Raw genomic sequence first — 22,864 nt, forward strand, 5'->3', positions numbered from 1 at the left:
TGCCATGAACCCTGTAAGATCTGCCGCCTGTTTGTGTCTCTGGCTGCTTGGCTGCGCTCGGTCAGTGTGTGGCCCTGTTCCCCTGTGCCTTGTCATGGCTTCACTAATGCTCCCGTTTTGCTGCGGAGTAACACATCTAACTTTTGCTTCTATCCCATTTCACTCATGTTGCAGGAACCAGGAGGGGTTGGGACCCATAGTTCATGATCGAAAATCTCAGACATTGCCTGTTTCCCGTAACAGAACAGGAATGATGCATGCCAGATTGCAGCAGCTGGGCAGCCTGGATAACTCTATCACTTTTAACCACAGTAAGTCCCATGACATACCATCGTAACCGCCAGCCGTCTCAGAGGCAAGAGCCCCAGCCACACCATTTCACATCACCAACTTGATTTTTCTTCCAGCTCACAGCAAATAGGATGAAGAGCTCATGGCACAGCCCCCTTCTTGGAGGAGGCTCCCGAGCACTAGGGAGTGACATAATGTGGAATACGGTCAACTACGGCACCTATCCTAAAAGTCCCCAAACAAACTCGGCCGCCTTGATGGCCAGACACTCTCCAGTGTTTGGATCCATTGACAGTAACCAGTTTCTCAGTGACTTCTCCTGTACCTCCAGAGAACACCTAGGACAGGTTGCTTTTGCCCCTCTAGATCCTGTGCATGTAATTGATCAAGCGTGTCCACATTCTGACATTCTGGCTCTGAGTGTGTGTTAATCCTTACACTGCTATGACAACAAAGCCCGTGAATCAATTTGTGAGGGTGTGGAAAAGCCTCCAATAACAAAGTGACTTTTTCTGTGTTTTCAGTGTGAGAAAGATATCAAGTGTGCTTGGAATTTCTGTAGACAATGGTAAGATTTAATCAGGTTGAAGTCTGCTTATAAAGCTGCTGTACTTGCAAACCGAGACCTTTTTGTTCATCTTGCCTTCCTAACTTTGGGGCTTTCCTAACTTCACAATAGGAATCCTGACAATACGTGGTAGCATATTTTTAATTTACTTTTGTCTATCACCAGGGGGCATGTGGCAGATGTGCTGTTTGTAGAAATTTGTGCATTTCTTCTACTTCAGGGTTTCTCAAAGCAGAAATCCTTAAAGATATCAGCCGTTAGCACATGAAAAATTAATATGACCATCCATAATAAGCCTCATTTCTGTTAGTTGCATTCTCTGAATTAATCCGTCTCTTCTCCAAGCGTGACATGGCTAGTTGTTTTATCTAGTTAATAGTCATTGTCATTCCAAGTACTGTCTTTAATACATGATTATTAATGTCTTTCCATCATTTCTAATCATAGGACTTCATCACTGCGATTCTCATACCTTTTTCTTACTGCAGTAAAGACACTATTCCCAGCACCTTGGACTGGTAATAGTTTAAAGTAGGACTGCTGTTGAATTCAAATACAGCAGCTTCCCACATTTTCATCCTAACAAAGCTAAACATAGCAGGTACAGCCTCTCTGTAAATATCTGTGCTTAATTTAAATCAGTATTATGTCAGTCTGCCACACACTGAACTGATAGTCATAAAATGCTAGTTCTGAGTTTTCCATGTAGCTATAGAATGTATATTCAGTGACACATTTAAGGCTACAGTACTTGATAATTGAATCTCCTCTCTGTTGGGGACTTTCCCTAGTTCTGCAGATAAAGGTCAAATCAAACAAAACCAGGAGTTTTATTTCTAACATTTCCTACAAAAGGAGTTCTGTTGCCAGGGATATGCTGGACTCCCTTTGCCCAGATCTTTTCTGTAACACAGATTAATTCACTATCAGTTGAAATAAATGCTTAAACTTGAAGCATTTAAAAAAATCATAAGCAGACCGAGGCCCTACCTCCTAAGATAATTGTTTAGGAAACTGAAAACAAACAATAAAAGGACCAACCTTAATCTGCTCCAAAATGCAGACGCTCCTCCTGCAAATAGGCCTTGTGGTGGTGGCTTGAATCACGGGGAGAGACAGCTGGCTGCACACTGCTGCCAAAAGCCACATTGTTGGCATGGTTGGTTTCCATTCTCTCTTCCTGCTACCCACAGAGTATCCTGTCTTCCTGCCTCCCTCCTCTTCCATCTCGTTTTTGCTTCCATCAGTTTCTAGTGGCACATGTCTTTGGTTACATTTTCTCCTGTCGTGCCAGAAAATAGTGTTTTGCTGACTCCTTCAGCCTTCACATGTGTTTCTACAATTCTTCCTCAGCCTGAGTTGTTTCTAATGTCTCCTAAATTATCGTATCTTCTCCTAGAACTCAGTCTTCCTTTCCATGTCTAATTCTGGTTAGTGTTTGGTGGCTTCAGCCTTTTCTTCTGCCACCTTTCAAGCTCCACGTGGAACTTGACCAAAAATCATGAGAAGGAAATGTATATTGGATTATGTATACACATGTATATGTGTGAACATGCCTATATGTGTGTGTGTACACACACACACTTGTTTGTGTACATCTGTACCTAGTTCTATCGGAAATTTGTGTCCATATATGTCTCTTTCAAAAAATCTTATTTAACAATAAATACAATACCTTCTGTTGGGCCAACCAATATAATGTAGACCCAATATGTGAGAGGTCTGCCAGAGATACCCAAGACTGTAAAGGGAATTTATTCCTGAAAAGAATAAAATTAAGAAAAGTCCCTGTACATCTGCTTTATCTATTTCCTCTATTTCTTTATGCGTTGTCAGACCTCAGCTTGGCCAGCAGGGAGCAGCAGAGGCCTGTGAGAATCAGTTCTCTGTAGGTCTGACCATCTGCAGCATCCTATGCCGTCCCCAACACCCGCGGAGAGTGGGATGTGGGAAAAGACACCATATGTAACCCTAGCAGGGACTTAATTTTAACTCTTCAATTTTGATAGAAAAATCATGAAAATGGTAAATCCTCCTGTGGCCAAACACTCTCAGTTATTTGAAAACAGATTTAAAGAACCAGTTTGTTGTTTGGGTCATTGCCCAGGTATATCAACAGTAAATCTTTAAAACACTTAGGCGTTGACCTATTTTCTGTAATTTGAATTCATTGTATATCAGAAGAGATTTGTGCCAAAGGACAAGTTGAGAGTGATTGAGAGTATAAAACATATACACACCAACGAGGAGGAAATTAAGTGAAAAGTGGTTGCAAATAAGTGATACATTCACAAATATATTTGTATATATATGATACAGATTAATATATATAAACACTTTGTATTTGCATCGATGTTATAGGTTGTTCTAGGAATGTATTAATTTTCATGATAATTCATATTTCCCACCATTATGATAGGAGGGAAAGCCAACCAAGAGGTAGGAATTTATGAAGAATATTTATAACTCATGTAACCCCATGTACGAGGCAATTTAAGATCATTGGGTCAAGTAGAAGAGAATTCAGTTTCAGGTCAGAAAGTATTTTCTAACTGAACTTCTCAGGCATGGCATCTGCTGAGCTGTCCGTAAGTTGGTGTGGGCACTTGCAGCTGGGGTGAGAAAACAGAATGGGTGAGGCCCTGGTGGGGGTTATTGTCCTGGTCTTGGAACTTTGTGTGAGGAATTGGACAACCTGGCTCTTGAGGCCCCATGTAGCTCTGAAATTCTTTGGTACCTATGAAGCACAAATAAGAGACTGAATGAATGATGGTTAAATGCATATCAGTATGCATTTGCATGTGATATGAATTAATAAGAAAAATACCAAGAATACACGCATCTCTGAATTAAAATTAACTTCTAAAGTTTTTAAGTGTGCATAATATATCATTAAAATTGAGTAAAGTGTACTTGACTGCTTTAAACAAGTACACTCAGGATAATGTTTGTAAACTCCCATTTCTTTGATTCTGAGACATTTTTGTACATTTTCTAGTATTTCTGAAATCAGGATATAGCTTAATATTATGTCTACTATGGTAGTCTTATCATTAATTGGTCTTATTGCAGTTGATGGGGTCTCAGAACTGAGAAAGTTAGATACGAGCCCATTTAACATCAGTTATTTAAATGTCTTTAAAGAGAACTTTAGAGTGCATCATGTGCCTGGACCAAATGTTTTTGGTTCTGCATCTATATCTCATACTAGGTACCATTTTCAGACATAGCTACACATTAAACTTCGTTATTCCAGGGGGAAGAGAAAGCTTATAGCATGCTACCTCTTCCCAAAGTGTAAACTCCTATCTTAAAGACTATGGCCACAAATCATTTTGAACATATTTGTTTTCTTTGGGTGTGAATAAGGGGGCAGGTAGCAAATCACACTCTTCTCTGTGCCCAGCTGTGAGGAAAATAATTTTTAGTAATAAAAATGGGATGGAAATGACTAATAAAACGTGTAGCTGTCAGTGCATAAATGTTTATACTTGATAAAGCCATACACCATGAGTTAATGTCAAAGAGAGTGGGTCTTCCACATTTGGATAATTTTTTCAACAAGAATATTTCTTGTCACTCAGTATTTGCATTTTTTCATGAAACATTACTTTTTCTACATTTAAATTGTGGTCCATAGGCTAGAGGTATGGCTCAAGTGGTAGAGCACATTCCTAGCAAGCATGAAACCATGATTCAAACTCCAGCACTGAAAAAAAAAATTTTTTTTTTGTTTTATAAAGGAAAGACAGCTATCAGAATGGAAGCACATCTTATGAGACTATGGGTCTGACTTCTTTATTCCAAAGGTCCTTTGACTATCAGAAAAGATAGAGACTTTTGCCCTGCCCCCCTGCATCACCTCTGATGCCATGTCAGTGGGGAGGAAGGAAAAGTTTACAGGTGTGGTCAGCATTGTTAAGTTGAGCTATTCAGGTAGGATGAATTTATGAAATAGAGTAAGGTTAATTAAATCTAAACACAGCAGATGACACAGGGGAGATCTCATTTTTTTACTGGAGTGTTCAAAATATTTTGCTTTTTAAAAATAAGTCTTTTTTGTCAGAGTGACAGTGGAAATGAAAATTGTGTAAATTTTAGCCATAAAAGTTAAGGACTCCCAACAGCCCACAGCATGCATGCCAGGCTGCCCCCATCCCTGACCAGTAGGGGTGGAGGAAATCACTGCAGTGTTCTATGGCACTGCTGCCCCGTAGTGGAAATCAACATTGTTACACTCCTTATCTGCTGGGGTTAGAATCTGCTTCCAAGAAATTACTAATCTTTTATTTAACAAAATTTCTCTGTCTTAAAAGCATGTTATTGGATTTACCAGTTCAGTTTTATTTTTCTATGTTCTGTAGCACAGTTACAGTCTTCCCTCATACACAGCTTTGTTCCAAAGCTTTGCCTTGAGACAAACTGTTTCCAGTCTCTGGAAAACAGTCTTTCTGTGCTGCTATTTTTTTAATGGATTTTTAAAAATAACACCAGCTCAGGAATTCTCATTTTTTAACAGTTTAAGGAAAAGCACAATATGACAAATTGTGGCAAGAAGAACCATTTCTTTTAGATTCCTGTATGACTCAGAGAAAAGCAGACTGATTTTCTACATGAGTCTGAATCTTAAAGAGTCCATAGATGGTATTATGGCTTATGGATGATGTAAGAACTTAGAGAAATTATGTCATCTCTGCATTTTCATATGTGTATATATAATTACATAATAACTTAATTAGCATAGCACATTGGTTACATATGTTTTTTAAACAATATGTACCCAAATTCTAATTCCAGACTTTCAGCTAGGAGTAGGTAAATCCTGTGAGAATTCCTGAGTGCTGGCCGTTGCATTTGTAATGGTTCACTGGATACACTTAACCAATAGCTTTCCTAGAGAGAGAAAAGGATAGTTTTGTGCAGAGAAAGAAATGTGAATAATCACTAATCCAAGTTCCTTGTTAGAATCTAACCCAGACTAATGCTCATTTGGGGCAAATGGCAGCCCTCTATAAAATGTCCCTTTGACCTGTGTGAAAATTTTGGTTGGACTAATAACAGGTATTGTGTTTTTTGTTTGTTTTTGGTTTTTTGGTCCCCTCTTGCCATCACTTTAATAGTAGTGATCACTCTGTTTATTTTCCTCTTTCAGTATCTCTGTATCCTACCAAACCTCACTGATCTAAGTAATGCCTTGGCTCATTTAAAGCCATCACAGTTAATATTAGTATCTTAAATGTCCTTCTTTTCTCTAGGAGAGTTCTTATCCAAAAATGAAAAAGAAACGTAAATAGAACTAGCACAGTTCTAAGTGCATTGTATCTCCTCACTACAGAGAGACATTGGCTCTGCCACAGAGTAAAAGTAGTGCAGCCCTCAGAACTCCTTTGTAAAAGCCACATTGGATAAAAGCACTTTTTTAGCTTTAAAGATCTTTTTGTGGCCTTTAAAAGACTATTCCATAACTCTAACAGTTATTTAAGTCAGAGTGATGTCATGCCAGTTTCTTTTTTCTGGCTAATGTGTACTTTGATACAATAACCTGGATAAAATTTGGAGTGTAGCTTCTGGTTTTTTTCCCCGTTAGTGGTCTCAAAAAAGTTCCTAGGTTTTCTGTACTGCATTTTCCTGATCTATATGCAAATGTCCTCCTCTCTGGAGTATTCAGAAAATTATCAGTTAGTAAGTGTTGACTTCTTTTCACTCCTTAGAGAAAGACATTACATCATGTTTTACTATGTTGCCATCTTTCTGTGTAATCTAGATCAATACTGTAACATCTTTGCATCCCTGTTTGTATTTCTGCTAATGCAAACCATGTCATAATTTAATATCTCAAATTGTATGTCAAACTGCATTTATATCAGAACTAAACTCATTTTGCAGCCCCTATAGAAGATTTCAGTTTGTATTTAAATTATGTATGATTAGGCTAGAGTCTTCAAGTCTTTTGCTTTTCTTAAACATTTCTTTCAAACATTTTGGCTTTTGTGCTTTTTATTAAAGAAAGTAGAAAACTATTCACAGTGCAGTCAACTCTTGGTTATCATTCGTGATTCTAGCTAGTAATACAGATCTTGATGTAACTGATTTGACACTTTTATAGTGCTCACTGTGTACCAGGCACCATCCTAAGAACTTCACATATATTAACTGATTTAATCCTCACCGCCACCCTTTGAGGTAGATACCCCACCCTTTGAGGTAGATACCATTACTCCATTCTACAGATGAGGAAACTCAGGTATAAAGTAACTTGCCCAGTGTCACACAGCTAGTAACTGGTGGAGTTGGATTCAGCAACCAGAAACCTGATGTCAAGTTTATTTTCTTAACCCCTGTGCTGTTTTGCTGCCTCTGTCTATGTGGGAAGCTTGGGAAATCTCACTCTTTCTCAGCACTGCCACCATTCTGACAGCTCAGTCAAGTGGCTGAATTGACCATTGCCTGTCTTGTGCCAGGCCTGGCTTCTCTGTTTACTACCCATATGATGAGTAATTTAGCCTTTCTGTGCCTCTGTTTCCTTATCTGCAAAAAAGGATTTAATAAGGTGCATACTTCATAGCTACTGAAGGATTAAATGAGATAGTACATGTGAAGTTCCTAGAATCGTGGCTGTTACATGTCAAGCACACAATAAATGTTTGCTGTTGTCATTGCCCCTCCACAATTGACAAAGATTCATAATTAATGGGAACATTACTTATACTACTCCTTCCCCCCAGAAAACGAAGATAAACAGAGAAACAAGGCCCCAGAAGGGGACTTCCTGTAGATAATCAAAAGTTGACTGTGACTCTCCCAGCTGCCAGCGTTGCTTTGTGAAGTGCTGGGCAATAATCTGTGTTGTAATTCATACAGGCTATGGCCATTCAGATGCAGACGTTCTTCACCAGTCCCTCCTGGAAGCCAACATTGCTACTGAGGTTTGTCTTACGGCCCTGGACACCCTTTCCCTGTTTACACTGGCATTCAAGGTTTGTATTAAACAGTGTTCATGGTCAGAGTTTACCTGTTAAATCCATTCGGTTTATTAAGCTCAGCCTGCACAAACATATGGGGGTGGGGCGGTGTTATATATACTTTAACTGTTTTTGCTGCTGTAAATCCTTAAAATCATTTAATAAAACTTTTTCAGAGTAGATGGCTTGAATTCCTTGTAATACACAAAAGCTTAACTGGACCACGCATTTGGAAATGGCAGAAATGGTCTGTGGAGGCAGTTAACTTCCAGCTAGAGGAAAGCATATCTCCTGCATATCATAATGATATGCAAACCTCTTCAGGCGTTTCTGCCAGTTGTCTTTAAATATATGCAGATGTTACAGCAGTTAAAATTAGATGTGTACAGAGAGGAACAATCAATGCAAACTCATTAATCTTTTTCAATTTTTTATTTGTTACAAAAGGAAATAAATCAGGGATAAGAAATGAAAGATTTTTTTGTCTTGTTTTTAAGTTTTAGCAAATAACAATTCAAATAGTTGGAATTGGGTTCTTGAAGTCATTCACTTGCTTAGGAATCTAACTTTTTCTGTCACTTAATGATTACTTCAATTTCTAGCATAGAAAGGGTTAGTATGAGTTTGTATGAAAATGCTATGAATACTGGAAGTATGTTTAATTCCAAGGGTATTTAGGAAATACAACCAAAGACATTTTCTGTTTTACTTATCCCAACTACTTACTTACACATTTCTTTACTAGGGAAAGTAAAAAGAGTGACCCTGATATCATGTCACTTTATTATAGCATACCTCGCATACCTTTATTCACCTCAGCAGCCACACTGCTATGTCTCTCAAAAAGCATTGTTACTAGGAGCCTAATTGAGGGATGAGAAAACACAAACCTTGGTGGAAAGAGTCTGGGGTGGCAGAATTTGGGCGTGAGACCCAAATTCCATAGCTTGAGAATAATAGCTATACTAGAAACATCAAAAAAGTTTTGGAACCTCTGTTTTCTTTTGGGTAGTTTTCTTGTCAAAGTCTGTTATACAAAAGTAGTTAAGGTTCTGAATGTGAATGTTTGGCCATGCACACATGTGTCAGTGCTGAGCACAAATCCTTTAGCCCAGGGTAGTTGTGGTGCTATGTCTCTCTACCCTGCCTGGGCCCCACCATGCACACCAGCAGGAAGTATGCAGAGCAGGCACATGGGCTGCACACGTGCATCCTGGGTGGCACCTGAGAATGGTGACAGTTTCTCACTGGGTAGCCTGCAGCTCTCAGCTAGCCTCCTTGCCATTGCTTGCCTAATGTTCAAGAAAGATATTTGTCAGGGTTCCAGGTCTCCAAATGTCTGGTCACCAAGTAGGTTCTGAATCCCAAGAAAGAAGTGTCATCTGATGATTGTTGATGAAAGCTGGTCATGACTTTATGAGCTGAATGAATGCCTTTGGGGAAAATACTTGATGTAACCAGACCTAGTACTCTGATCTGTAAGATTGGAAAATAGGTCCGGCGCACGGGGCCATTGTGAGTTTTGAGTGAGATGTCCCTAGAAAGGGCCTTTGCACATTGCTGGTGCATATCGGGCTCTGGTACACTTGGAGACAGCAGAAGTCAAATTCCACCTCTATCCTTTGCCAGCTTTTCAGCCTTGGACTGGGTCTGCTTTCAGTCCTGATTTCCTTACCTAAAACATGACAGCTATGCCTACTGTATAAGGTGGAGGTGCAAATGTGAAATCTCTGAAAACATCCACCCTGGGGCTGGAACATAGTAGGAGCTCAGGCTCCCTCTAGTTTTGCATCAAGCACTGGTTTCACAGGGCCCCCTGCCTCTGTCCTGATTGCCAAGACATTGGAACAGGGTGAGCACTGCCAGCCTTTGTATGCCCTCTGTGTAAAGCTCAGCACTCCACCTGAAGTGGAAGATGTTGTAGGTGCAGTCTTTGGCATCGCCAGATGTCAGGCCATATGGCACGTCAGGCTTACCTGCCTCAGAGTCACTGGCACCTGAGGCCAATGGCACAGCAGCCACTGGGAGCTTCCTTGGCCCATTATTTGCACAGTGGAAGCACCTGTCAGAGCGTCTCAAGGACTGTAAGAGGGAGTTAGAGCTGGGTACTTGGGAGGCAGAGTGATCTGAGAGGATCACGGTTCAGGACCCCTCAAGACCCCATCTCCAAAATAACCACAGCAAAACGGACTAGAGGTGTGGTTCAAGTGGTAGAACACCTATTTTACAAATGTGAAGTCCTGAGTTCAAACCTCAGTTCAACCAAAAAGAAAAAAGTAAGTTAGTTGACCTTATTCTGTGCAAGGAACAGATCTTCCACAGATGGAGCCCTGTCATACTGACTCTTTTAATTGACCATGTCTAGTGAGTTGTCAGAGACAATCCAAATTTCTTAATAAGATTAAATGTTTGAAGATATTTGAGCCCTGAATTCTGGTTATTATTATATTAGCTTGCTGCTATTTATTGAGTGCCTTCTGCATCTTAGGCATTAATCTTCACAATAGCCCTGCCTGTAGATCTCATTACTCCCACTTTACAGATGAGGAAACTGAGGCAGGACAGGTTAGGAAATTCGCCCATGATCACTATACAATTTTGCTTATCCAAAGGTCAGGGAGTGGTGTGTGTGTGTGTGTGTTTAAGTGTAAGAGATAGATGAGTGAATATCAAAGTATTGTAATTACCTTTCATACAGAGAAAAGAAAGTTACCAAGAACTTACCAGGTACCAACTACACTTGGGCACTTTAATATTTTATCTTACTCAGTACCTAAAGAGTAAACTGAGGTAGTTACCTGCAGAAAAATGTGATTTTTCTGTGGTTGTCTTACAATATCTATTAATCTCAAACCTAGGTAGACCTTTTAATACTTTCTAATATTTTAAACATTTTCACAAATTTAATCTGAAAACTTATTTTTAGCAATTATACTTAGTGTCTTTTTTTAAAATTTGAACTGCACAGTGAGAGCAAGTACATAACCATAGGGAGCACTAGGAACTAAAAGAGCAAGGTGCACATGGAGACCTGCCTCAGGGGCCATTTGTGCTCTGGTTTAAGCACCCAAGGCTGATGTAGTCGCATGAGACTTGGGTCATCGTAGTGACCAGCAGGCTGCTGGAACTGAGGTAACTCTTTTCTCTAAGTAATTTCTATAGAAAAATAAATACCATGTGCTTGGAGAAGACTTTGCTGTCTTAAGTAACTTTGTTTCATGTGTCTCCTTTTGACCCAAGATTTAAAGTTTGTTTTCCTCTTTGTTCCTGAGTCTTTAGGAATCCTTGATACTGAGCATTTGGTCCCTGGACGGCCCTTTCCTGTAAGCACCCTGAGACTGTTACAGCAGTCAAACTTGAACCTGTTATAGATGGTCCCTGGAGCATTAATCTCCACTTCATTGCTAGAAATAAGTCATGCCTGTGTGTTATTTGAGTGTCTCGTTTCATTTCATAAATGAAAATTTTGCATCCTCTAACAATGAAAACGATTAGTACATGATTACCTGAGGTTATTTCTGAGTGGAGAAGTTAATGGGAATTTGGTTTTTTTTTTCCCCCTGTGGGCCTTTCTCAATGTTCAAAGGTATGTTTGCATTTAGTGTGTGTCATACTCTGGTTGATGAGAAAGCAGCAGAGAAACACAGAAAAAAGGGAAGTCTGATTGGAAAATAAAGGAAGATAACTGGTAAAGTAGGGTTGTGTCCAGGATAAAAATTCTTTACCCCTTTAAATGAAAGAATATTTGCATCTTAATGTAAATGAGCTTTTATTTCATTCTTGCTAAAGAGGACTAAATCCTGAAATGGGAAGCAAAAGCCTTGACCAGACAGTAGAAGGAGGAGAAAGTTACCACAAATAGTAAGAACCTGGAGACAAGGACCTAGTCAGACAGCAGAACTACTGGGTCTTAGCAATTTTTGTGATCACCTCTTGTGATTCCACCTCTCCTGGGTAGCTCCAGCAGAGTGCTCACGAAGTGAAAGCTCCTTTGCAGACCCTCCACCCCTTAACCCAGCCATCATTAGGGCAGTAAATGTATCATGAAAAGCAAGGCCCAAACTGTGATTCCTAGGTACATAGTGCTCGCTGCCAGGAAAACTTGTAAGCAGTTTCTCGTGCATGTGCGTGTGTGTGTGTGTGTGTCACAGTCATTCATAGTTGAGAATTCTATATTCATTTAATTAGTCACATTTTCTGCTCTTTAAATTGTTCCTTTTTTACATGATGTAATTCAGTTTGGTGCTCCAGTATTTCATGATATGAAGATCACTGAATTCCAGGTGTTCTACCAGCTGTGATTCATCCACACTCACTGCACCGAAAAAAATAATTTTTCCCTTGAGTCAGATTTTCTCTCCAACAATAAGATGAGGTAAATTTTGCTTTGAGACTCTGACTCCAACCATAATTTGCTGTATATCAAAATTATTTAAACATAAATTATCTGTTCATTTGGCTAGAGATACCAGTCTCTTGACATTTTTTATTACAATCATTTTTGCCTCCTTGAGCAAAATGCATTCGCATATCCTTCCCAAACACACACCTTCGTTCAGCCGGTCTCGCCTTATTTAAAGATTGCACTCTCTGGTTCAGCCCCTATCTGGACATTAAGCTCCATGCTGACTTTTTGCTGGGCTGCACCTGCAGCTGCCGTGTGCATTTAGCAGCTGATGGGAGCTACATGAGTGTGGATTTTCTGCTGAGATGAAAGAAGTTTGAAGAATGATTGGCAGCAATTAATTGTGATGCTCTTTTTTTTCTTTTGGTCATACTAAGGGTTGAATTCAGCATCATGTTTGCTAAAGTAGTCCCTCTACCACTTGAGCCACACCACAGCCATTTTTTGCTTAGTTATTTTTCAGATAGAGCCTTGCATTTTTGCCTGGGCTGGCCTCAGATCCTCCTACCTACAGCTTCCCACATAGCTGGGACACAGGTACATGCTATCACACCCGGCTTAGTATGGGGTATCATCAAGTTTTTGCCCAAGCTGGCCCCGAGCATGATTCTCCTGATCTTCGCCTCCCAAGTAGCTGAGATGACAAGCATGAACCACTGTATCCGGCCTCTTGTTTTGTCTGATAAAATCCATGAAATGTAGCCCTGGGTGGTAAGTCCTGCCAGCCACCTATTTACTGAGCTAGACCAAAGTATATGACCTCAGTTCTTCACAGTAGCTATGCAAGGTCAGTTTTAGAGTTGCTGTTTTACAGGTGAGAATGCTGAGGTTCAGTTTACCTGTGAAAATCCATGCACATGTTAAGTGGCGCCTGACAAAAGCCTGTACATGTCTCACTCTACCAAGCCGTCTGATTATCAATAGTTTAGCAGAATGCCTGGGAAGACTGGCTGGGGAAGGACCTTACTTTTAGAGGACCTTCTTTACGTTGCTTACTTTTGAATTCTTTCTTGCCCATTAATTGTCTAACAACTGTAATGACACTCCTCTGTTGAATCAAGATCTTACAAAAATTAGTTCTATATCAGCTGCTGATGTATAGTAATAATAAGTAAATAAGTAGAAACTCAGTCCATACTAAGCAGCAGTACTCCTATGAACTGTACTGTTCACAGATTTATTTGTTTTACAGGAGCACTCTGCTTTCCTAGAGGACTCATAGTAGAATTTGTTTAAATTATAAGTTGTCTTAATGCTTGGAAAATATGATATTTGAGCCTGAAAATTGTATGAAACCTTCTAAAGATGCCAGGTATGTCTTATGTGCTCTCAATGTGTATTTTAAGAACCAGCTCTTGGCCGACCATGGACATAATCCTCTCATGAAAAAGGTTTTTGATGTCTACCTGTGTTTTCTTCAAAAACATCAGTCTGAAACGGCTTTAAGAAATGTCTTCACTGCCTTAAGGTCATTAATTTATAAGGTAAGTTGCTCCATTGGTGCTGGTCACAAGTTTCCCTTCTACCCAAAGTTGAAAGGAACATTACTGAGCGCTAACCTTGCTGTGCTATGTCTGCCTTGTGTCCTGTCTAGTTCCCCTCAACATTCTATGAAGGGAGAGCAGACATGTGTGCTGCTCTGTGCTATGAGATTCTCAAGTGCTGTAACTCCAAGCTGAGCTCCATCCGAACCGAGGCATCCCAGCTGCTCTACTTTCTGATGAGGAACAACTTCGACTACACCGGGAAGAAGTCCTTTGTCCGGACACACTTGCAAGTGAGTGTGGTTTAGCTTTCCAGTACATAAGTTACTTGGTAGAATCCTATTTTAGCAAGAGACTGAGTGTCACATGTACCAACTTAGCTCATCATAAGTATTGCAAAATTGAGAAGTCACATTTAATGGTGTGGTTTCTTTCATGCTCTATACTATAAGACCTTGGCCCAGATGTATTTCTGTTGGTAACTTGATTTAAATATTGAATCAATTTTGGACTAACTGAAATTTCGTTGAATCAAGAAATGGCAGATCCTATGTGAGGATGCTGAATGGTAAACATCCTCGGTATGAAACAAAAGCCCAAAGTAGTTCTTTTCTGCCTTTTATTTCCGAACACACCTGATGTCTCTCCAGAGTTAAAACATCCTAAATTCTCTGTTCTGAGAACCAGCCAAGGTAATGACAAGTCCTTTGTATTTTTTAAATGCTTTTTCTGAGAACACCTAGTAGGGGTTCCTTCTCCATCTATGCATTTTTTCCTTTTTTGAAGCAGAATTCATTATCCACATACTGCATGCTAGGTTTCATGACAGTAGAGAATGCTCTCCTGGCCCTATAAAGTGTACAGTCAGATTGAGGTGCCAGAAAAACCCAAAGCCCTTACAGTGTGATGTAGCCAGTGCCCTATAGAGGAACTTGAGTGTACCAGAAGGAGTGTCTGACTAGAGATCCTGAAGACGGGAGGCTTTTCAGAGGACCTGAAGGATGAAGAGAGGGTAGCAGTAGTGAATATGTCCAGGCCATGGATGACAATCACCCACCTGGGGAACTGGAGAAGTTCCTCAGTGTAGAATTTAAAATACAGGTGATAAGTTCAGTAGCACACATTGTTGCATGTCTAAATTATTGCATATTTGGAGGAATCTCCTGGACTCTAGTATTAAGAAAAGATTGTGGGAGTCTAGACGTTAGCTAGAGAAGACTGTTGTCAATTCTAGGACAGAGAGGATGGTATCCTGTATGAGGATGATGAGATTGAAAGCAAGGAGGCATTGAGTTGACAAAACTTAGTGACTGACTCTACCTGGGTCTGATGAGGGAAGGATGGTCTCCATTTTGAGCTTAAGCAACTGGGTCAAGGCAGTGCTATTCACAGACTCAAGAAAGGGCAAACTCCCTATTACACAGTTAACATGAACATGTTCTGGTAAAACTGCATGTGACTAGTCACCTAGTGAATACCTATGAGCTCAAAATAAAACCTGGGGAGGTAAATAATAAAATCTTTCTTTTTCTCAGCTATTCAGGTGAAGGGGTTATCTGTTTCATATTCTTCTATACTCTCCTGATTAGCATTTTCTTGCACATGAAATTCATCAGGAAAACAAAATCACATTCTGGAGTAATTTTTGAAGTGGCAAAAAAGACTGAGACATTTTTTCCACACTGGCATGGTCCCAGCTCCAAGCATCCCAGCTTTGCACTGGCCTCATGCACATCCTAACTGAGCACAAAGTGAGCCTGGAATGTCGTCTGAGTGTGAACTGATTCGGTCATGTTTCTGTGTCCCTAAGGTCATCATTTCCGTCAGCCAGCTGATTGCAGACGTTGTTGGCATTGGGGGGACCAGATTCCAGCAGTCTTTGTCCATCATCAACAACTGTGCCAACAGTGACCGGCTCATCAAGGTGAGTGGCCCACCTCCTTTTACCTTTCACCCCTTAGACTGCCTCATCATGCACTGTGCATGTGTCAGGCAGAAAGTGGTGAAAGTCATGTGTCCTTCCTTCTCTGTCCCTTGGCTTAGCACACCAGCTTCTCCTCTGATGTGAAGGACTTGACCAAGAGGATACGCACAGTCCTGATGGCCACAGCCCAGATGAAGGAGCATGAAAATGACCCAGAGATGCTGGTGGATCTCCAGTACAGCCTGGCTAAGTCCTATGCTAGCACCCCTGAGCTCAGGAAGACATGGCTTGACAGCATGGCCAGGATCCACGTCAAAAATGGGGATCTCTCAGAGGTGAGTAGCTCTGTCAACCTCTTATCTGGGTTTTTGAGAAAACCAGTTACACCCTATTCAATTACAGAAGCCAGTTTGAGGGAAATTGTGCCATTAGCCAAAAGAAGCCAATTAAAACTGTGTGGTACTTTAAACCAAGCTTTAATATGAGAAATAGACTCAAGTTGAGTTCATAGTTACCTGAACATTTTGATAATTTAAAACAGATTGTAAGGGGATATGTCTACATACCTAGATAATTGCCTGCTTCTTAAATTACACACCAGTTTCCACATCAGAATTCCTTTGTAGTTCTAAATGTTAGCTATTTTATGATAAAACTGATTTTTCCTGTTACTGGAGTAATGATAGGGCATCACTTTCTTCTTTTGTGAATTCAGTACAGATTCAAGTGTTCCCATCTATACAGAGCATGGCTGGGAGTTGGATGTTGAGCTCCAGAGACAGACTTTGAATCTAAGATCTCACATTTCCCAACTCTGACTTTGAGCTGCTTTTTTTTAACCCCTCTATGACTTGGTGACTTTGCTTGTAACATGGGAAATTAAGGGAAACAATAGACTATCCACAGGTTCTGTATTTAGAACACAGAATTTGTGCCTGAGACATTTAAGTATGATACCAGTATTGCCAAAGCAAGCACACTTGGACTTTGAAACTTCCATAATTATTTCAATTATCAAAACTATATTCCAAGTCGGAAAAATTTATGTAACTATTTTTACTACTTAAGGAGTCCAGTATGCTAAAAGGTACATATATCATGACAATTCCATTTGGCTATAAATTTAACCAAAACTACGCTTTGGCCATTATGAAAAATAAATAGTAGTAATAATAGCTTTTTGTACTATTCTCAGAATTCAGTTCTTAGAATTTAAGACTTTGTAAAATGACTTGTATGGGCCAGATATCTTTTAAAAAGAAGGAACAATTCACTGAGCCTCAGTTGTCCCTCTGCATCAGCTTTCTTGGGCTGCCATAACAAAATACTACAAACTGGGTAGCTTAAAACAACAGAAATTTATTTTCTCAGTTTTTGAGGCTGAAGTTCAAAATCAGGGTATCAGTAGTGCTTGCTTTCTGAACATCCCAGGGGAGAATCCATTTCTTGCTTTTCTTGTGGGTCTTTGTGTTGCTGGTATTCCCTGTTGTCCATTGACCCGTAGACGCATCGTTTCTTACATGGCATCCTCCCTTATGTCTGTATTCCTGTGTTTTTCCTTTTTTATGATAGCCCTGAATTTAGGCTCACCCAATACTAGCATGACTTCATTTTAACTCCCATCTACAACAGACCTAACATCACAGTCTGAAGTCCCAGGAAGATCAGGAATTTTGAGAAGACAATATCCAGTCCAGTACCCTCTGTAGATTAGGGAATAAGGCAGCTTATTTATAAGGATTTTTGTTGCTCACACCAGGTCTGGTATTGTGCACTTGTGCAGTAAACCATCACATATTTGCATGGCTGTGCTGTGTGTTTACTTTCTTACTGTACACTGTAGAGAGGGATAAACTATGTTAGTGTGAGCACCACCTCTTAGGATTAGACAGTGTAGTGAGTCTAACACCCTGACAGACTTTCCTCCACACACTTTGCACAGGCAGAGTGCTTGCTGTGCTGCCGATACACATTTACACACACGTACGTCAAGCAGCCTCTGAAGATATGTGTGGGCTAGGTAAGGACACCATGTAGTGTGGGCCTCATGCATTAGAACCTTGCCACGCCTTCACTTCCAACAGCTGGCTTTGATTTTATAACAACTTGGCAACTTGGTGAAAAGAATTTACTTTTTCCTCTCATTTTAAGATTTTATAGTGTTGAGCCAAGGCCATGCTAAGCACATGCTGTACTACTAAGCTACACCACCTGCCCAAAATTTATAATTAGAATTGTGTGTTTGGAAAAAATTGCAGCCTCACTTTTTTTAAGTTATGTTAGCACCTGGAATTTGAGTCATTCTCTCAGAATCTAAGAAGCATGCTTTTTCTTCAAACAATCCTCTTTTTGCTTTAAGAGAAATGATTTTGAAACCTTAGGTATGGTAAGAAAAAAATCCTGGCTTTATCTTTTATGTTAAAATGTAATGATTGTAAGTAGAAACAGAATAGCAAATTTACTGCCATTTGTCTCACTTCTCAGTTTTAAATTTTCAGCTTTTATCAGTGGCTCCCCTTTTTTCAAAGGTGAGATGTTGGCTATTCTAATTGCTGGTTGGTGCCTTCAGACCTAATAAAAGCACATACCTTCATTACATGTGCTATTATAAATGCTGATTCTGAGGCATGTCTTTTATTTCAGGCAGCAATGTGCTATGTCCACGTCACAGCCTTGGTGGCAGAATATCTCACACGGAAAGGTAAAGAATGATTTCTGTATTTTTTGAATGAGTATAAAACTGTACAAATCAACAAAGACAGCTGAGAGCCATTTAGGCAGATTTGGAGGTGGGAGATGTGTGGGAGTACAAAGCATGTTCATTATTTTATTCCCTGACTTGACATTTGCTTGACTTGGGTACAGCAGAAACGTCAGTATTAAGAAGAAAAGTAAATGGCATGTTGCCATACAGCCTCTTACTGCTGACTCATTCTGCAAAAACCAGTTCATGAGCTTTGATCGGTGTGTCCCTGACTAGCCAATCCAGAGCTGAAAAGATTTTATTTTCCGTTAAGATAATTCCCACTGTAACTCTTTATCAATCAAAAAACAGTTGTGGCAGGAAGGTAGTAGACAGATTTTCTGGAACACAGCCCGATTTGCTTTATGTGTGAGGAGGCAACCACACTTCCTAGTGGGAGGAAGGAAGCATGAATTCTCTCATGCTTCCTCTGGTTAAACCCCACTTGCTCATTTCCACTTCCAAATCAGTACAGCCCCATGGGTGACATTCGTTTGTAGAATATTGAGATTCTTAGAAAAGCTGGTCAGCTGCACATGTCATAGTGGAGAATAGCAGCACCAGATCTGGCCTAACAAGGAGTATTTTTACAAAGTGAGAATCATTTTAAAGTCACAGATGCCAAGGCCACAAAAGGTCTACTTCTGGTACAGGTGACTATTTTGAATTCAATTTGAGGGAGTCTGGGTTTGTCATACATCACAGCCAGAGGGAGAAAGAAATTGAAAAAGGGCTTAGTATTTCCTGCCGAACGAGGCTTTTTATCAGGTGATACATTTCCTCATATTTAGAAGCTGAACTTGCACTCCAGCGGGAGCCACCTCTATTTCCCTACAGCCATAGTTCCTGCCAGAGGAGGAACCGGGGAGGTGAGCCTGAGGGTCGCCCAGCTCCCAAGCATCCCCATCTGCTTTGTTCACATGTCATGCACTGTTTCAGCTTCTACTCTGCATGAATAAACTGCACTGTCCTTCCTTCCCTTCTTTTCCTGGGTTCTCCAGGTTGCTGGACTCTGTTTCTATGGCAATGAGAAGAAAGTACTTTGGCCACCATTTGATTGTTCCATTGGAGTGAAGTGGTATATTTAAATGTACTCTGTAGCCTAAACATTGCTGGTTGGCTTTTACTACTTTATTTTGGGTGTGTTGTTGTATCCTCAAGTTCCTAGATTAATGCTTTTCACTGGGAAGTCTTTGGTTTCCATATAACCAAATCAAAGCAAGGCAGCCCTAAGACTGTGGTGGAAATGCTAGGTAACCTGGGAGTGGCTGAAAACCTAGACTAATGTGCAGCAGATGTGTATAACTTTAGGTTCTACTTTTTCAAAGCATGATTTCAAAATTCTCTGTTTCTTTTTTTTTTTTTTTCTTCATGAAATATGAGAGGTCTCGATTCAAGTTTTGACTTCCCTTTTTTTGTTTTGTTTTGTTTTGTTTTTCGCAGTGCTGGAGGTTGAGCTTGGGGCCTTGTATGTACTTGGCATGTGCTCTACCAGTTAGATACAGCCTCAGCCCTTGGATTTTTGAGACAGGGTCTTAACTATGTAGCTCAGACTGGCTTTGAACTTGAAATTCTCCTGCCTCAGCTTCCTGGTATCTGAGCTGGGATTGTAGACATGTGCCATGGTGCCTGGCTCACTTTTGTTTTATTGTGAAGAGTAAAACAGAGTAGCAGAACATTTGAAGCCCCTCTTCACTTGAGCATTTTGCATAGGTATCATAGTCCAGCTGGCTTAAAACTGCTTTTCAGTGACTCCAACATGAGGAAAAGCCCCAAATGGGCTATTACTGCTCAAAGAATTTATTCCTATCATAGACATTGATCTTTACTTCCAACTTAGAGAATCAGATGTGTGGGTCCCAGAAGTATTCGTGCTGTCTGCTTCCTAGAGAAAGGCTTCTCTTTTCCCTCCAGGAATCTGATGTGGAAACCAGCTAAGGCAGTGACAAGCTGTTATGTCTCATTTTTATATGCGTTCAGAAGGAAAGTTCTCATCTGAGTGATGGGTTGTATCCAGCCTGAATGGGTAAAATGACCAGCTGCTTGAAGGAAACAGTTATTTTGAGTCACATATTTCTCTTTCATTGACTTTATTTTTCTTGGTATCTGAGCAGGGTTCATCTTACCAAATCAAATTTCTTGTTTACTTGTTATTGTCTTCCTATTAACTTGACTCAATAACTATTTCTTGGTTGATAGTTTATTTAAATATTGAATATGTTTTAATAAACATGAGTAAAAAATTTGAAAAGGATTGAGAAACAAGGTGAGGGAGGTGAAGGTGAGATATGTGGAACTGAGTGGAGAAAAGCACATATTGGTCCCCAGCCCCTCATGTGGACACTGACCTGACACGGAGATTTTAAAATCACTTTCCGTTTTCAACACAGAAACACAGTGCAGGAAAGACCTTCGAGGTTCTGCCACACTCAGATTAACAGCTCTCTTCCCTCTGCTTTCTCATCTCCTAGGCATGTTCAGACAGGGATGCACAGCCTTCAGGGTCATTACCCCAAACATCGACGAGGAGGCCTCCATGATGGAAGACGTGGGGATGCAGGATGTCCACTTCAATGAGGTGAGTGCTGGGGCTCAAGTGGCTTTCAAGGACACTCGTGCTCCACATATGACATTTTAGCCAGCTACAGACTACATTACATATACAATGGTGGCCTCATAGAATTGTATCACCTAGTGACATCATAGTCATCTAAGTTTAAGAACTCCTCATGATGTTCGTACATTGACAACTTACCTAGGGACCATTTCTCAGGTCTTACTTGTTGTTAAGTGGTGGTGACTGAGGGCTGGAGGCATGGCTCAAGTATTAGAAAGCCTGCATAGCAAGTGCAAGGCCCTGGAGTTCAAACTCCAGTACCATGAAGATACAAATGATAGTGACTGTAGTCAGTTATCTTGGAGTCTGGTGATAAGTCTGCATCAACTCAGAGCTTTTCTCCCTGCAGCCACTGTCTCCACCCTGAGCCCCAATTAAGATGATTTTCAGGCAACTGAAACATAATAGCCAAAGCTCTGCCATTCTCCCTTCTCAGCAAAGTCTCCTTTCTCTGCAGAGAGGGATTGAGGGGCCAGTTTATAGTAGAGTGCTTGAGCACTTCTAGCAACAGGGCTGGTATATCTACCATAAAGTTTCTCAGTCTTTCAAACACTTTCTCTGACTTACGACTTTTATTGTTATTTTAATCTGACTGTAATTTTAATTAGTGTCTCCAACTCTGGACCTCTCCTCCAGGGCCAGATGCACAAAGCCAGGAGAGGCTAGACTAAGCTCATGGCCAGAGCCTGTTTCAGGTCCTGCTTCTGCTTGGTTGCTATGGTCCAGATTCTGAGTTGCTAGAAAACAGAATCACCCTATCCCATCCCCATGGAGACTAGAAAGCATGATTTTAGATAACTGTAGCAATTTCTGCAAGTTTCTTGCCAAAACAGGATAGCCATGCTGCCACTTATCTGTTAACTAAACAATTTTTAAATAAAGTTAGGAATATGAATAAATGCTGGCTTTCTGCCTGCATTTTCTATATTCTTTCTGGGAATGCCTGCCTCCCCTTCCCTACCCAAGCCAGGGCAGAATGAAAGAGGCAAGGGAGCTCATCATTTAAGGAAAAATAAGGTTAACCAATTCTTCATTTGGAGAGAAAGGGGTGCATATATTTCACTTACATCTTAATTGTTTTATCTTAACTTGGGGACATTGATATGGTGGCACACAAGTCAGTATTGCAGCTTTTAAACATTTTCATGCCAGTAAGGAGGGACCATGAGCAAACATCTCCCATGATGTGAGCCAGTCTGTGGACTGGATTTATAATCATTTGGTTCTCAAAGTATGGTTCTGGAACCCTTTCATGAAGTCTTCCAGGTCTTTACTGATGTCTGGTGATGCTGGATTTTCTTTGTATACATCAACCCCCATAACACATCAGACAAATTGAACGTAGATTGTAGGAGAATGCAGGTTTTGCCTGTAAAGTGAGACATTAAAGAGAAGTGAAAAAAGTAAAGTGACAGCTGGGTACCAGTAGGTCATGCCTATAATCTAGCTACTTCGAGGGTTGAGATCAGGAGGATCACATTTCAAGGCCAGCCTGGGCAAATAGTTTACAAGACTTTATCTCCAAAATAACCAGAGCAAAATGGACTGGAGGTGTGGCTCAAATGGTAGAGCACCTGCTTTGCAAGTGCAAATCCCAGTCCCAAAAACAAGAAAAAAAAAAAGTAAAATAATGCTATTCCTCTTTTTTCTCTCTCTTTTAGAAAATACCTTTTTCCATTAAAAGATGTTATTTTTGTTGACATATGATAGGTTTATTTTGATTAACAAATCTTTCAATGTTTTAGTCTCTAATATTGTAACTATTGAGACACAATATCCACATAAACAAAAGTTCTTTGGAGTCTTCAATAAATTTTAAGTTTAGAAAAGGTGTTAAGCTTCAAACAGTTTAAGAACTTCTGTTGTAAAT

At 40.2% G+C, this 22,864-nt stretch overlaps 1 protein-coding gene across 30 annotated transcripts in view; it reads left to right on the forward strand.

Moving 5' to 3' along the window:
- The window catches only part of Dock9 (dedicator of cytokinesis 9), a 260,000-nt gene that overhangs the window by 208,455 nt on the left and 28,681 nt on the right, over positions 1-22,864 (forward strand). For 11 of the 30 annotated variants that reach the window (XM_074043061.1, XM_074043078.1, XM_074043086.1 and 8 more), the window contains 9 exons: positions 175-311; positions 7,721-7,836; positions 13,573-13,710; positions 13,821-14,003; positions 15,521-15,634; positions 15,754-15,969; positions 18,278-18,335; positions 19,169-19,246; positions 20,849-20,955. In XM_074043061.1, the coding sequence (XP_073899162.1) occupies positions 175-311; positions 7,721-7,836; positions 13,573-13,710; positions 13,821-14,003; positions 15,521-15,634; positions 15,754-15,969; positions 18,278-18,335; positions 19,169-19,246; positions 20,849-20,955 (1,147 nt within the window). Of the gene's footprint in view, positions 1-174; positions 312-815; positions 860-7,720; positions 7,837-13,572; positions 13,711-13,820; positions 14,004-15,520; positions 15,635-15,753; positions 15,970-18,277; positions 18,336-19,168; positions 19,247-20,848; positions 20,956-22,864 lie in introns of all 30 variants that reach the window. The other 19 variants (XM_074043075.1, XM_074043090.1, XM_074043066.1 and 16 more) reach the window with 5 other exon arrangements.

Source organism: Castor canadensis, chromosome 10 (genome assembly GCF_047511655.1).
Source record: "Castor canadensis chromosome 10, mCasCan1.hap1v2, whole genome shotgun sequence".
Classification (NCBI taxonomy): domain Eukaryota; kingdom Metazoa; phylum Chordata; class Mammalia; order Rodentia; family Castoridae; genus Castor; species Castor canadensis.